The sequence below is a fragment of the Manis javanica genome, chromosome 11, assembly GCF_040802235.1.
Source record: "Manis javanica isolate MJ-LG chromosome 11, MJ_LKY, whole genome shotgun sequence".
Classification (NCBI taxonomy): Eukaryota; Metazoa; Chordata; class Mammalia; order Pholidota; family Manidae; genus Manis; species Manis javanica.
Genome location: NC_133166.1, coordinates 62,604,952 through 62,619,442, shown reverse-complemented (window position 1 = coordinate 62,619,442; position 14,491 = coordinate 62,604,952). Strand labels below are relative to the sequence as shown.

The window sequence follows — 14,491 nt, the reverse complement described above, 5'->3', positions numbered from 1 at the left end:
TGCACTCACCAGAACAAAACATACTGGTATGCAACTCTGATAAAAGGCAAGGATGAATATGCTGACTGTCGAAAGAATAGGGGAGAGAACGTCTGCTGGAATAAATTTGCCCCTATAAGGTGCCTCTGATGGGGGCGGAGTCCAAGATCAGGCTCGACAGTACCAAAATTAAAAAAACTGGTAGACAGGCTGATTGAAGACCAAAATCCCCCGATTTACCACCCTCTTAGCCTCCCGGAGATCAGAGGAGAATTGCTTCTTGATCCTGAGACACAATCAATCATACAGGCTGCTTTTACCTTACTCAATAGAACCAACCCCAATTTAGCTAAGGATTGCTGGCTGTGCTTGAGGCTGGGACCATTACAAGCCAATGCTCTTCTTGTTAACCTGTCACAGACCGAGCCCCAGTGCCAGCTGTTACCCCCAAGTTCTAGAGTCTATCTAGACCTTCTTTCCCCTAAAGGCCCATGCTTCAAAGCTGACCCCCGTACTGATACTTGTAGGATAGATGTAGGTCGAATCCACTATTCTTTCTGCCAACAAAATATTACTGTGAACAATACCTTTCTCTGTCCCCCTAATGGAACAGTCTTCATTTGTGGGGAAGACGTGTTTGGCTTTCTCCCGACAGACTGGATGGGGCTTTGTGCTCCAGCTGTAATTTTCCCTGACATTGGAGTGGTCCCTAATAATCAGAGCCTCCCTATTCCTGCTTTAGACCACATTGGAGGTAGATTGAAAAGGGCCATCCAAGTTATCCCCCTGCTTATAGGCCTTGAGGTGGCCACCGGAGCTGCCACTGGGGCAGGACTGGGGACTTCTCTGCATTATTATAAAGCTCTTTCTCAACAGATGATGGATGATATACAAGCTGTAGCCAGCACAATTCTTGACCTTCAAGCACAATTGGATTCCCTCGCGACAGCAGTCCTACAGAACCGTAGGGGGCTTGATCTCCTCACAGGAGGCTTATGTCTCTTTTACAGGAAGAGTGCTGCTTTTATGCAAACCGCTCCGGCATAGTCCAAAATAAGGTCAAGCAACTTCAAGAAGACCTCGAGAGATGCCGAAAAGAATTACAAGCCAATTTTCTTTGGACTCAGTTACATGGGTGGTTACTCTATATTCTGCCCTTCCTCGGTCCTATCCTTTTTTTGCTCCTACTTTTCACTTTTGGGCCCTGCATTATTAACAAGATTATCCAGTTTGTCCAAAAGAGAACTGAATCAATTCAGTTTATGTGCGTGCAGGTACATTACCAGAGAGTTGCCACGGAAGCCAGTGACCCCTACAATCGCTGTGAACCTTATGATGAGGCCGTGTTCGTTAATTCCCCCTAACTATTTCCCTGCATGCCCATGACGGGTAAGATCTCCAAGGTGGAGACAACCTAAGACAGGCCACGGAGGATGAGTAAGCTTGGGCCAACTGAAGAGCTGCAAGGTACCCAGTGATGGGTAAGATTGCCAGAGGGGGACAACCTAAGACAGAGGCCTTGCCTGCCGGGACATCCCAGAGCATTTATAAAACAAAAAGAGGGAATTGTTGGGACCCTTTGCCTCTTTTAGGCCTGTGACGGCCGCAGACTGGAGGTTTCCATCCTCCCTCATTACTTCCGTGTTTGTGGCCTAACTAGCTTCCTGCGCACGCGCTCTTGGCCCTAATTCCGCCTCCCCACCTAACCCGAAACCTGCCTAAAGACCCTAGTGACAGATGAGATAATCAATTCCCACTGGTTTCTGTTACTTCCTTATCTTCCCCTATATAACTAAGCCTCTGATGGAACAAAGCTGAGTTTTGCTGCGCCCTTGAGGCTGACACATCTCCCGGCTTGGTGTGGTTTTGTTTTTCCCCGGATCTCAGGGGAGGGTGTCCAAGCCGCCGACACTTGCCCTCTCGCTCAGCCCCGGGGATAACAGGCTGGTCCTGCTTGTCCCCCAACCTTCTGATTGCTGAAGAGCAACATACCACTAGTCCCAATTTTGTTCCTGGCAGGCTTTATGCTCTAGGTGTTACAAATATCATTTCTTTATCCCATCTGTCTGCAATTCTGTTAACTTATAGTAAAAACTGAAGATTATTTTGTTTTGATTCTTGTTTTTGTTCTCTCAGGTATTAATTTTTTGTTTAAGCTAACAGATACTTGGGGAGGAAAAACAGAAATGAAGGGTATTTATGGTTTAACGGTAAGGCCCACCTTAGCCTATAATACAAAAAGCTTTCAATTTATTACATAGACAAATTAACAGAAAAGACCACAGGAAAACATTCATGTGCCCCATAGGACTGTCCATTCTTACTGTAAGCAAAGCAGGGTTTTATTGACTGTCTGAAAGGACCCAACAGTATTAAGACTACCAGAACTTAAGTCACTGAAATTTGAGTCTAAATGTTTCTCCAATGCTTTGGGCCAGAAAAATCTGCATGCCTTCCTTTGTTTGCAGTATCATCTGCAATAACTTAAAAAAACAAAACAAAACAATGTTTGATTTTATACCTACAGAAATGTCAGTATTATAAAAGACATAAAGCTTTAAAAAGCCCAATGTCTGGAAGACAATGCCATCTCCCTTTAAACACTACCATTTCAGACCTAAAAACACATGGATAACTTTTTCCACTAACATTCTAGCTGCAGCTGGGAGGACCAGGTAAGGAAAGAAGACTTACCTTGATTAAAACATTGATATTATTTGTTATTTTCAACGCAACAACTTTAATCTTGTTCTGAAAAAGGAAAATGAAATTAAAATGCCAATAACTTTATGATGCATATTCCATGCCTATACAGAACTAATTATAATTCTCTTTCAGAATAATTTCTCTTATTCCTATTTCATGACTCTATAACAGTGTAGAGATGGAAAAGAAAGCAAATTATATTTATGTTACTGACAGGTTAGAACCTTAAAGTATAATCTACAATTTACTAGAAAAACAAGTAAGGAATAGGTCATATATATGCAGGAGGTGTTTTAAAAGTAATCAGTTTAAGGTCATAGGAAGACATAATGAAAACTTAAGATCTTTTCTTTAGAACTGTGATGCAAACTGATCAAAATAGGTGAGATCTGGGAAAACCAAACATTTCAAAAGATACAGATATAGTTTGACATAGAACTGGTTATCTATTTTTTACTTTTTAATTGAAGCATAGTTGATAAACAATTTTATATTGATTTAAAGTATAAAACACAGTGATCCAGTAGTTATACACATTAAATCCTCACCCACTCTAGTAGTTACTTCTGTCAACAAAGAAATATTACACAACCACTGACTATATTCTCCATGCTGCACTTCCACCCATGGCCAACTTACGACTGAGATGCTGTGCCTCTTTATCCCCTCCACCTCCACCCCTCCCTCCCCCACTGTAACCACCAGTCACTTTTCAGTGTCTATGAGTCTACTGCTGTTCTGTTTATTTTATATTTAAGATTCCACAAATAAATGAAATCATACGGTATTTCTCCTTCCCTACCTGGCATATTTCACTTAGTAAAATGCCCTCTAGGTCCACCCATGTTGTCACAAATGGCAGGATTTATTTTTTTATGGCTAATATTCCATTGTGTATATATACCACATCTTTATTCATATAGCAATGGACATTTTGCTTGCTTCTGTATTTGGCTATCAAAAGTGCTGCAATAAACGTAGGGGTGCATGTATTTTCAAATCAGAGATTTTGTTTGTTTGGATAATTCCTAGAAGTGGAATTACTGGGGCATATGGTATTTCTATTTTTAACTTTTTGAGGAGCCTCTATACTGCTTTCCTCAGTGGCTGCACCAATTTACATTCCCACCAGCAGTGTAGGAGGTTCCCTTTTCTTTACATCCTCACCAACACTTATTATTTCTTGTCTTGGATAGTGGCCATTATCACTTGTATGAGGTAGTATCTCATTGTGGCTTTGATTTACATTTCCCTGATGATTAGTGATGTGGAGCATCTTTTCATGTGCCTGTTGGCCATCTGTATTTCTTCTTTGGAGAACTGTCTGTTCAGCTCCTCTGCCCATTTTTTAATTGGATTGTTTGCTTTTTGTTTGTTGAGATGCATGAGCTCTTTGTATATTTAGGATGTCAACCCCTTATTGGATACGTCATTTATGAATATATACTCCCATACTGTAGGATGCCTTTTTGTTCTACTGATGGTGTCCTTTGCAGTACAGAAGCTTTTCAGCTTGATATAGTCCCACTTGTTCATTTTTGCTTTTCTTTCCCTTGTCCAGGGAGATATGTTTCATGAAGAAGCCGCTCATGTTATGTCCAAGAGATTTTTGCCTATGTTTTTTTCTATGAGTTTTATGGTTTCATGGCTTACATTTAGGTCTTTGATCCATTTGGAGCTTGCTTTTGTATGTGGAGTGAGACAGCACTCCAGTTTAATTCTCTTGTATACAGCTGTCCACTTTTGCCAACACCAGTTATTGAAGAAACTGTCTTTTTTCACTGCATTTTCATGGCTCCTTTATCATATATTAATTTACCATCTATGCCTGGGTTTATATCTGGGCTCTCTATTGTGTTCCATTGACCTATGGATCTGTTCTTGTGCCAGTGCCATATTGTTTTGATTACTGTAGCTTTGTAGTATAGTTTTAAGTCAGGGTGCTTTAATGACCCCATCTTTGTTCTTCTTTCTCTATTTAGCTTTAGCTATTTGGGGTCTTTTGTGGTTCCATATGACTATTAGGATATTACAGTTCATTGAAAAATGCTGTTGTTATTTTGGTTGGGACTGCATTGAATCTGTAAATTGCTTTTGGCAGGATGGCTATTTTGACAATATTAAATCTTCCTATCCATGACCAAGTGTGGATTTCCATTTATTTGTGTCTTAATTTCTCTCATCAGTGTCGTATAGTTTTCAGAGTGCAGGTCTTTCACCTCCTTGGTTAGGTTTATTCGCAGGTATTTTATTCCTTTTGATGCAGTTGTAAATGGAATTGTTTTCCTGATTTCTTTCTGTTAGTTTGTTGTTAGTATATAGGAACACAAGAGATTTGTGTATTAATTTTGTATCTTGCAAATTTGCTGAATCCAATTATCACATCTAATAACTTTCTGGTGGAGTTCTTAGAGTTTTCCATATATATAATATCATGTCATCTGCAAATAGTGACAGTTTAATTTTTCCTTACCAAATTGGATGCCTTTTATCTCTTTATGTTGTCTGATTTCCATGGCTAGGACCCCCAGTACTGTTGAATAAAAATGGTCAGAGGGGACATCCTTGTCTTGTTCCTGATTTCAGAGGAAAAGTTTTCAGCTTTTCACCATTATGATGTTAGCTATTGATTTATTGTATATGGCCCTTCATTATGTTGCAGTACGTTCCCTCTATACTCATTTTGTTTTGAGAGTTTTAATCATGAACGGATGCAGAATTTTGTCAAATACTTGTCAACATCTGTTCAGATGATCATATGGTTTTAATCCTTCCTTTGGTTAATATGTTGTATCACACTGATTGATATATGAATAGTGTACCATCGTTGCATCCCTGGAATAATTCCCATTTTGTCGTGATGGAAGATCCTTTTGATGTTTTTTGAATTCAATTTACTAATATTTTGTTTAGGATTTTTGCATCTATGTTCATCAGGGATACTGGTTCATAATTTTTTTGTGGTGTCTTTATCTGGTTTTGGTAGAAGAATGATGCTGGCCTCACAGAATGAGTTTGGAAGTATTCCCTCCTCTTGTACTTTTTGGAATACTTTAAAGAGGACAAGTATTAGCTCTTGTTTAAATGTTTGGTAGAATTCAGCTGTGAAGCAATGTGGTCCTGGACTTTTGTTTGTTGGGAGTTTCTTTTATTACCAATTCAATTTCATTATGGGTTATTGGTCTGTTCCAATTTTCTGTTTCTCCCTGGGTCAGTCCTGGAAGGTTGTGCTTCTCTAGGAATTTGTTAATTTCCTCTAGGTTGTCCAATTTCCTGGCATATAATTTTTTATGGAAATCTCTAATTCTTTGTACCTCTGTGGTGTCAGTTATAACTATTCCTCTTTTGTTTCTGATTTTGTTTGTGGCCTCTTTTTTCTGTGTTAAGTCTGGCTATGGGTTTGTGTATTTTGTTTATCTTCTCAAAGAATCAGCTCTTGGTTTCACTGACTTTTTTCTATTTTATTCTTTATTTCTGCTCTGGTCTTTATAATGTCTCTCCTTTCATTAACTTTGGGTTTCACTTAGTAGTTTGGGTTCCTTTTTCTAGTTTCTTTAGTTGTGAGTCTAGACTTTGGGATTTGTTCTTGTTTCTTGAGGTTGGCCTGTATTGCTATGTACTTCCATCTTAGAACTTTTGCAGTGTCCCACAAATTTTGGACTGTTGAATTTGTTTTTTCATTGTCTCCATATACTGCTTGATTTCTGATTTATTAACAATTTATTAACTATTAATTATTTAGCATGTTTTTAGCTTCCATGTTTTTTTATTTGTTTTTGTCATGTAATTGATTTCTAGTTTCATACCATTATGATCTGAAAAGATACTTGATACAATGTCAGTCTTTCTGAATTGAGGGTCTTTTTGCATCCACACATGTGATCTATTCTGGAGAACATTCTATGTGTATTTGAGAAATATATGTAGATTGCTACTTTTGGGTGGAATATTCTGTATACATTTGTTAAGTCCATCTGGTCTAATATGTCATTTAATGCCTCTGCTTCCTTATTTTTTTTCAATCTTGATGATCTGTTGATTTAAGTGAGATGCTAAAAATCTCCTAATATGATTGTTTTACTGTCTATTTCCCCCTTTAGTCTGTTAGTATGTTTTTTATATATTTATGTGCTCCTGTGTTGGGTGCACATATGTTCATAATTGTTTCATCCTCTTGTTGGACTGATCCCTTTATCATTATATAATGTTCTTCGTCTCATGTAACTTTCTTTATTCTAAAGTCTATTTTGTCTGATACAAGTACTGCTACTCATGCTTTTTCCTCCCTTTTATTTGCATGAAGTATCTTTTTCCATCCTTTCACTTTCAGGCTATGTATGTCTTTCGGTCTGAAAGGAGTCTCTTGTAGGCAGTATATAGATGGGTCTCGTTTCCTTATCCATTCTGCCAACCTGTCTTTTGATTGGTGCATTTAGTCCATTTACACTTAAGGTAATTATTGATAGGTATGTATTTACTGCCATTTTATTGTTTTCTGGTTGTTTTTGGTAGTTCTTTTCTTTCTCTGTGATATGACTTTTTTTTCAATATTATGCTTGGATTCCTCATTTAAAACATTTTTGTGTTATCTATTATTAACTTCAGATTTGTGTTTACCATAAGATTCACAGATAGTTTACTAAATATATAACAGTTTATGTTAAGTTGATGGTTGCTCTACTTTGAACAGCTGGCTTCTGCAATGCTCCACCAACTGGGCTGAAGGAGGGCTGGGAAACCCTACCTCCACCTGCCAGGAGGCTAAGTTTTACTGCTGTTGGGCCAAGCAGGCTGTAGGTAGATAACTGATAATTTAGTATTGGGTTTCAAAAGGTGAAACTTAAAAAACTGCAACCATCAGTCAAATTAAACAAAACGTGCTAATGAGACCCTAGTGAAAGATTGGTATGTATCTAAGTTTGGTAATAAACACTGTCCACAAACACTGGAAACATTCAAGGCATTTCAACAATGATAAAATTATAACTTAGCCAGTAAGTAAATATGCAGACAATCTTCTAATTCCGTATGTTCAACATAGACTTGTATCACCAGTTCAAATAAAGGCAAATGTTACATTTCAGCATATAAATTGTCTGAATTTGTAATAAATGGTAGCTATTATAAAAATTTCCTTACAGTATGTGACCCAGTATTCTTACCTCTTCTGTTTTTAAGGCATCACCTGTTTTACCCTGGAGAGCCAAGCGAAGTTGTCTGATATAAACCTGCAGGCCCCGTGCAAAGTATTGTAGCCTAAATAAAAGAGTATTTAATTAGCAAATCATCACTTTTTGTTTTTTTCACTTCAATGTTGTTTTTAAACTCAAAGAATCTTCTATTATGCTAAATGATCTTTACCAATAAAGAATATTTTAAATTACCAATTATAATTATAAGAGATACATAAAATAAAAGTTTTCCTTTATCAAAAATGGAATAAATCTACACTCAACCTGGCAAGGGAAAGATTTGTTAGCACTGTGCAAAGGAAGCTTATGTTAACCTGCAAGGAATGCGTCAGAGTGAAACACCCAGGAGCATGGACTAGCAGCAGGTGGCCTGGGTTCTTTCTACTTTCCCACTGGCCAACTGAAGGTCAAGGGACCTTAGACAAGTCACTTCATCTCTATGTGTTTATCTGCTGACAAGAGATAGTGTTTGGTCTGTTTGTACCTCAGGGTCCAGTTGAATATAAAACAAAACTGTAGACTTGAGAATTTATTATAAACTGATACAAATCTCAGAGGGCCCAAAGCCAATCTGTTCAAGTTTGTTCCCAAATAGTATGTGGAGAAAGGTGGCACCCTAACCCCATCCTGTTGACTTCTAGGAACACTGCTTTAACAACCTGGTGTCACCTTTTTTTAATTTTTAGAGTAAGTTCTTAAGTTGCCTGCCTCTGATCAGTATTTCACTAAGAATTAAACCTCTGTCTTAGCAAAGAGTAGAGGATAGTAAAAGATAAAACAGTGGCCAAGCATTTCAAAATTTAAGATGTGAAATTGCTACTGGAATGACTTAATACAAAGTGTCTTTATGTAAAGTACTTATGATTTCTCCAGTGCCGCTCCTCTAGTAACCGTGTAAGACATTAATAAGAATAGCAGCTGTAGTTCACTGAGTACTCACTATGTGCCAGACAATGTGCTCAAAGATTTCTGCTCACTGTCTCATTTAATTCTCATGATTCTATGGGACAGGTGCTACATTCAACTGAAGAAAACAGCTGAGGGGTTAAGGAGGTTAGGGAACCTGTCCAAGATCATAAAGCAGTTTGGGAAAGCCAGGGTCCATTTCTGAAGAAGTTCATTTTCCTTCATGGATTTGTTATGCCACAGATGTTGTATGTTTACATATATTCCTGTTTTGTGGATCTTTCATTTTGTTCCACTAGGGTAAGGCAGAGGGGGAAGAATGCTCTTATAAAATGAAAACAAAACCCAAGGGAGTATGAAGACAGCCATCACCTTTGCCAAGGATTGGACCACTTCAATCATACATCACCTAATTTTGAAATCTTTGAGTTTTTCTGCATTCAGTTTCGCTGTTAAGAAATCTGGAAGTTTTCGGCCCAACTGATGGAAGCTGTACAACAAACATTCCACATAACTGAACTGCAGCTTGGGTTCTTCATTACCAGCATTCTCCCCATTTTCTGCTTCTTCTGGAGGGAGAGGCATGTATTCCTAAGAGATGAAATTTCAGAGGCATTTGCAATCTGCTCTAAATATTCCAATTATAAACACACACTCAAGTAATTGTTGGGCATGCTCTTAATACACAAAGCATTAAAAACTACCACGATCATAAATACAGGCAAGATATTCCTTTTACATATTAGATCAATTATCTAGCTTGTCAACTCTCCATATTAGCCCATGTTACAGTTGGTAATACTACTAATAATGACAATAAAAACAGCTAACATTTATTAGGTACTTTTCTATGGTGAACTTTTCTTAGATAACTTCTATGGTGAAAAAGTAAGCTGAATTAAGTCAGGATTCAATCCAGGATTGACATCAAAAGTCAATGCTCTTAACCACTACATTATGCTAACTCCAAAAATCTTTTCTGAACACTAGTGCGTATTGTTTAAGTATTGATTCTTCTCACATTTAAACAACTACCAAAAGCATTCAGTATCAGTGATGTAACACCCTAGTAGGTCCGGAAGAGCACCAGATGTTGATGACTCAATTCGTGCTATTGTGTGTCAGCTATACAACTGTTCACATCCAACAAGAAAATCACTTGGTGATGCCGTTAATGATTTTATCAGATGATCTACTTTGTCCACAATTACGATCTAAACTTTTTGTCCTGGTTGCTAAAGCTATTTGGCCTAGGACAGCAACCTGATGGTGACCAGGAGCAAATGTAAAAAATATCTTGATAAAAGACCTACTACATAAATCCTGTATTATATTTTATGTAAAGCACCAACAACAGAAGAAAGGCCTAAAACTTTTTTTTTTTTGAAGTATACAGTATGTGTCCTGAGCAGCTAACAACACTTGTTAGAATTATTGTCTAATCTAAATTTCAAAAGCTGGTTCTCTAGAAATGATACTACACCATTAGACTTTGAGGCTATAGACAGACTGTACCATAAGGAAAGAAAAAAGTTCTTACCAATAACTTATCGAACAGTTTCCTTAAATTTGTTTCTAGCTTTTCCATGTCACCACAAAATGAACTCATCTCTGCCAATAGTTTCAATACCTAAGGCACATAATTCAGTTATCAGCCACTTTTTTTGAACAGACAAGGACTGTAAAATAAAAATGATTGTAGATAACTATTTAAGACTGTTAATTTTTGTTATGCTTTTACAGAATCATAATTATGTAATAATGATTTTCTGAACTAGAAAAATAACTTAGAGGTGCAGCCCTATATTTTACTACTGAGGAAAATGAAGGTCAGAGAGATTATATGACTTGGCAAGGTCACAATGTGAGTGGGTGGCAGGGATGACCCTAAAACCTGTATCTCGTGACTCTCAAAATATGTGAGAAGTAACTAAAAAAATATACATGACACTTTCTGCAGGGTAATGATGTACTGTGAAGAGACACTGAGGAAGACCTCTTAACAGCAAAGAATTATTTACTAATATTTAGGATGGGCCTCATTTGCTATTAAATTTAGTCTTTGGATACTAGCTTAAAGTATTAGTAATTGCCACTGTTCTTGAGGTTCATCTCTGCTTTTCTCAATCCCAGTCTCACAAACCAAAATCCAGACATCTGAAGCAAATATGATGTCAGTGCACTTCCTTTTCTATTTCAAAGAGCTATGAGGGAAATGGTACATATATTTCCATAGTTGAGTTCAGTTAAACAATCACTATTAAGTGCCTTTCAGAATCAGGCTCTGCATAGATTCTGAGGATACAGAGACTAATTAGGTTAAGTGTGGGGAGATAAATGTAAAATATTACAAATGCTGGAAAAAATGTGTATGTACATTACAGTTGAGATACAAAGGAGAGACGAGTAGTCAATTCTTTTGAATAAGGGATATTTTATTTAATCTAGTTAAATCTGGCTGTATCATTTATGGATAGAGGTAGGAATGGTCAGGAATTAAACACCTTATTCAAACATATTAAGGCTACAAGTAGAGACTAACTATAACGAAATCTACAGGTAGTGCTTTCCTATTGTAGCCAACTTTCACTAAATTCATAAAGCATTCCTATGTAATTACTCCTGGGATAGGTTACTAGCTAGTGATCACCAGACTTTTATCTCTTGTAAACCAGATCTCTAAGTTAGTGGTTGACATTTATGATAAAATATGGGAGTGCTTTTTAGTGCTAAGAGCAGAAATTTTCTCTTACCTCCAACTGTATATCGAGACCCTCCACTGGGGTAGTCAAGGAACTGAGGTTAGGGAGAACCTGCTCACAGAAATAAGTCACAAACCTTGTAGAATGCACATTTTTCTGTAAAAACCCAAAGAACATTGAAATGTCAAAAAAAAAATATTCTCTCAACTATAAATAGTAGATGTACTTTGCTGCAAAGTTATCTGGAATAGTGGGACATCTATACATTTCTGAACTCTTTCTTGATTCTCAGGTCAAATCTTGGGGCAATTTTAGTGTTGAATTTCTGCACATTTCTCAAAAAGGATGGATCCTTTAAACTGAGCTTTTCAAACTATGCTATGTACATCCCAGAATACTTATGGCCAGCAAAAGCCCAAAGCCAGTGATAAAGAGCATAAATACTTAGAATGGTCTGTTAAAAAATTTAAGGGGGAAAAAAATTAAATTACTAAACCAAGTGTTTTTGAAACACAGCCAAACTATAAAGTATGATGCAAAATTCTGAAGTTTCTAAGTCTTGAAATGTCTCTTACAAAGGCTTTCAAGAAATTTCTTGCTGCTTTGGGCTCTCACCCATGCCTTCATAAAGTAACAATTCACTCCACTGTGTAAGTACTTTTATGCAAAGGTTTGAAGAGAATGCTTAAGTGAATATCTATAGAAATGTAAGCTAACAGAGTAATCAATACCAACTGTGTTAAAAAAAAGCACTCACAGAGAAGAGGGGTACTGCCTGCCGAGTACACTGTAAGAGCCTGTCCACACAGTCGGGATCTGAGGGATTGAAGGTTTGTTCCAGGTCAGCCTGTTCAGCCACCAACTCCACAAGTTGCTGCCTTCCACTCACAGTCTGTAAGCTTTTTAACCCAGACAGTATCTTCATAAACAGGACAAATTCTTCACCAGTCACATCTTCAAGTACCTGGTAGGAGACAATTCAGAATAATAGTACCTTTATCATTTGAATGGGAAAGAAAGATCAATATTAACACAATGTGGCAAATTTATTTCAGTTACTAAAGTTGGTTTGCTATTAATTTTTCTAAAATACTGAGAAGAGGGCAACTTCTAGCTTGAATTTAGCTTCAGAGTAAACCATATATTCTCAATGGGATACTATATTATCTTCAAGGGAGGCAAAATCTGGTTAATGGAAAATTTTACTCTTTTTTATTAATAAAGATACACATACAGTACATAAACAGATATACAGTATTTGCAGCATTGAAATTTCATGGGAGAGCAGCTATGGAAAAAATTATGAAATGCTCTTCAGGGAATAATAGCAAAGAAAAAAAAGATTGAGAAATTCTGCAGTAAACTGTTAAATCAGACTTAGTTTCCTATATTTAAAAGCAGCCTCATTCACATTAATATAGTAATTGTACACAAGATAGGAAGGGCATGCAAGTCTTATTTTAAATGCTCCATGTCATGGGTCTAAGCCTTCTGTTCACTGACCAAAGAAGCAAGCAATCATGACATACTTTACCAGATTACTAGCTGATGTATAGGTAAAATATGCTAATATTCCCAGTTGGAGAGATGCTTCTTTCTCTTTCACTGAAGAAATCTTATCAGTAAGCAAGTGAGTGGTGCTATTAGAGAAAATTAAAAATTTTCTTCTATACATAAGAAATTATTCCCAAACTTTGGCACTTTATGAGTGAAAAGGTAATTGTGACACATCGTGAATCTTAATAGCCGTAACTATGCTATATGCTGGCAGCACAGACAAACAGCTTGGTCTCTTGAGCTTATGGAGTCACAGGGTAAGATAAAAAGATAGGTCAATTCAACATGATTTCATTTTCATTTTGAAGTTATCCAAAACACTACATAATAATATCCTAAAACTTGAGAAGGGGTGGAAATGGGTAATATTTCCTGAAAGAAATGATTTGTATAGAGTCCTGAAGAATGAATAATTCTGAGGATAATACCACAAAAGATTTAAATGTGATCACATCTCCTTAAATTAACACAGTGATTCATCATTATGAGCTACCAAAGTGCAAAATACACTATAAGAAAAGCTTGAAGTTCTTGGGTGGTTCTAATGGGATATATTGAGCATTGATGAGTACTGCTTATTTCAATTGTTATTTTGATTTGGAATAGTTCTATTAAATGATGACTGAAACTTACCTTCTTGGATTCGGTTAGTATAAGTTCTTCTACTTCCTTTGTTAAGACTTCATCTGGTAGAGCCTTAAGTTTTGTAGAAAGGAATTTGATTGCTCGTTCTCTAACAATGTCCTCTCCTTGGAGTATTTGGCTGAACAAGCCACCTAAAGTCCCTGCAAAACAAAATAGTTATGTGTAGCAAGTCAGTTCTGTAAGTTTTTCAACTTAATTTATAGAATTTCTCTACAAAAATATCCTGAATATTACTGCATTCATACTGGCTAAATTAGGTTGACATTTCCATAGTCCTAATTATATAGTAATCATATGCTTATTCATGGATTCACAATCAGCTTGAGCATTACTTTCCTTTTTTATCGTTATTAATAATTTTCAAAGAATTTCTTTAATATGGCAAAAGGAGTTTTTCCAACTGGTTTCTAATGGAAAGTCTGATCTAATGGAAAGTTAAAAAAATTACTTTTGCTGGTTTTTTAAGTCACAACCACGCTGGGCTAAGTAGTTTTCTAGAACACTTAGAATTTTTATGAAATAGATATCTAGGCGAACCCCAGACTTTATCCTTAATGAGTAATGCCAAGCTATCCCATTTTTAAAGACACCAAACAGTTCAGAACAAGAAGTGGCTTTACCTTTTGCATCCATCTTAAATATACTTAACAGGGCATTGTTCACTAAGTTAAATTCTGCAGAGTCATCTGGATAGACAAAAAGTGGTACAATGTGGAAGATAAGTGAAAAACATTGGCTTAATTTTCAGACTTAGTAATAAACACAGTTTCTCATAGACTATATTAGAGAAGACACAGAACTAAG

The 14,491-nt window shown here is 36.7% G+C and overlaps 1 protein-coding gene across 2 annotated transcripts in view; it reads right to left on the bottom strand.

The window, feature by feature from the left end:
* Positions 1 to 14,491, bottom strand: part of API5 (apoptosis inhibitor 5) — a 40,260-nt gene that overhangs the window by 16,612 nt on the left and 9,157 nt on the right. For both annotated transcript variants that reach the window (XM_017669576.3, XM_017669577.3), the window contains exons 4-11: positions 14,308 to 14,373; positions 13,676 to 13,827; positions 12,243 to 12,449; positions 11,537 to 11,641; positions 10,324 to 10,413; positions 9,193 to 9,374; positions 7,848 to 7,941; positions 2,674 to 2,730 (exon numbers count right to left, since the gene is read on the bottom strand). In XM_017669576.3, the coding sequence (XP_017525065.1) occupies positions 2,674 to 2,730; positions 7,848 to 7,941; positions 9,193 to 9,374; positions 10,324 to 10,413; positions 11,537 to 11,641; positions 12,243 to 12,449; positions 13,676 to 13,827; positions 14,308 to 14,373 (953 nt within the window). The remainder of the gene's footprint in view (positions 1 to 2,673; positions 2,731 to 7,847; positions 7,942 to 9,192; positions 9,375 to 10,323; positions 10,414 to 11,536; positions 11,642 to 12,242; positions 12,450 to 13,675; positions 13,828 to 14,307; positions 14,374 to 14,491) is intronic.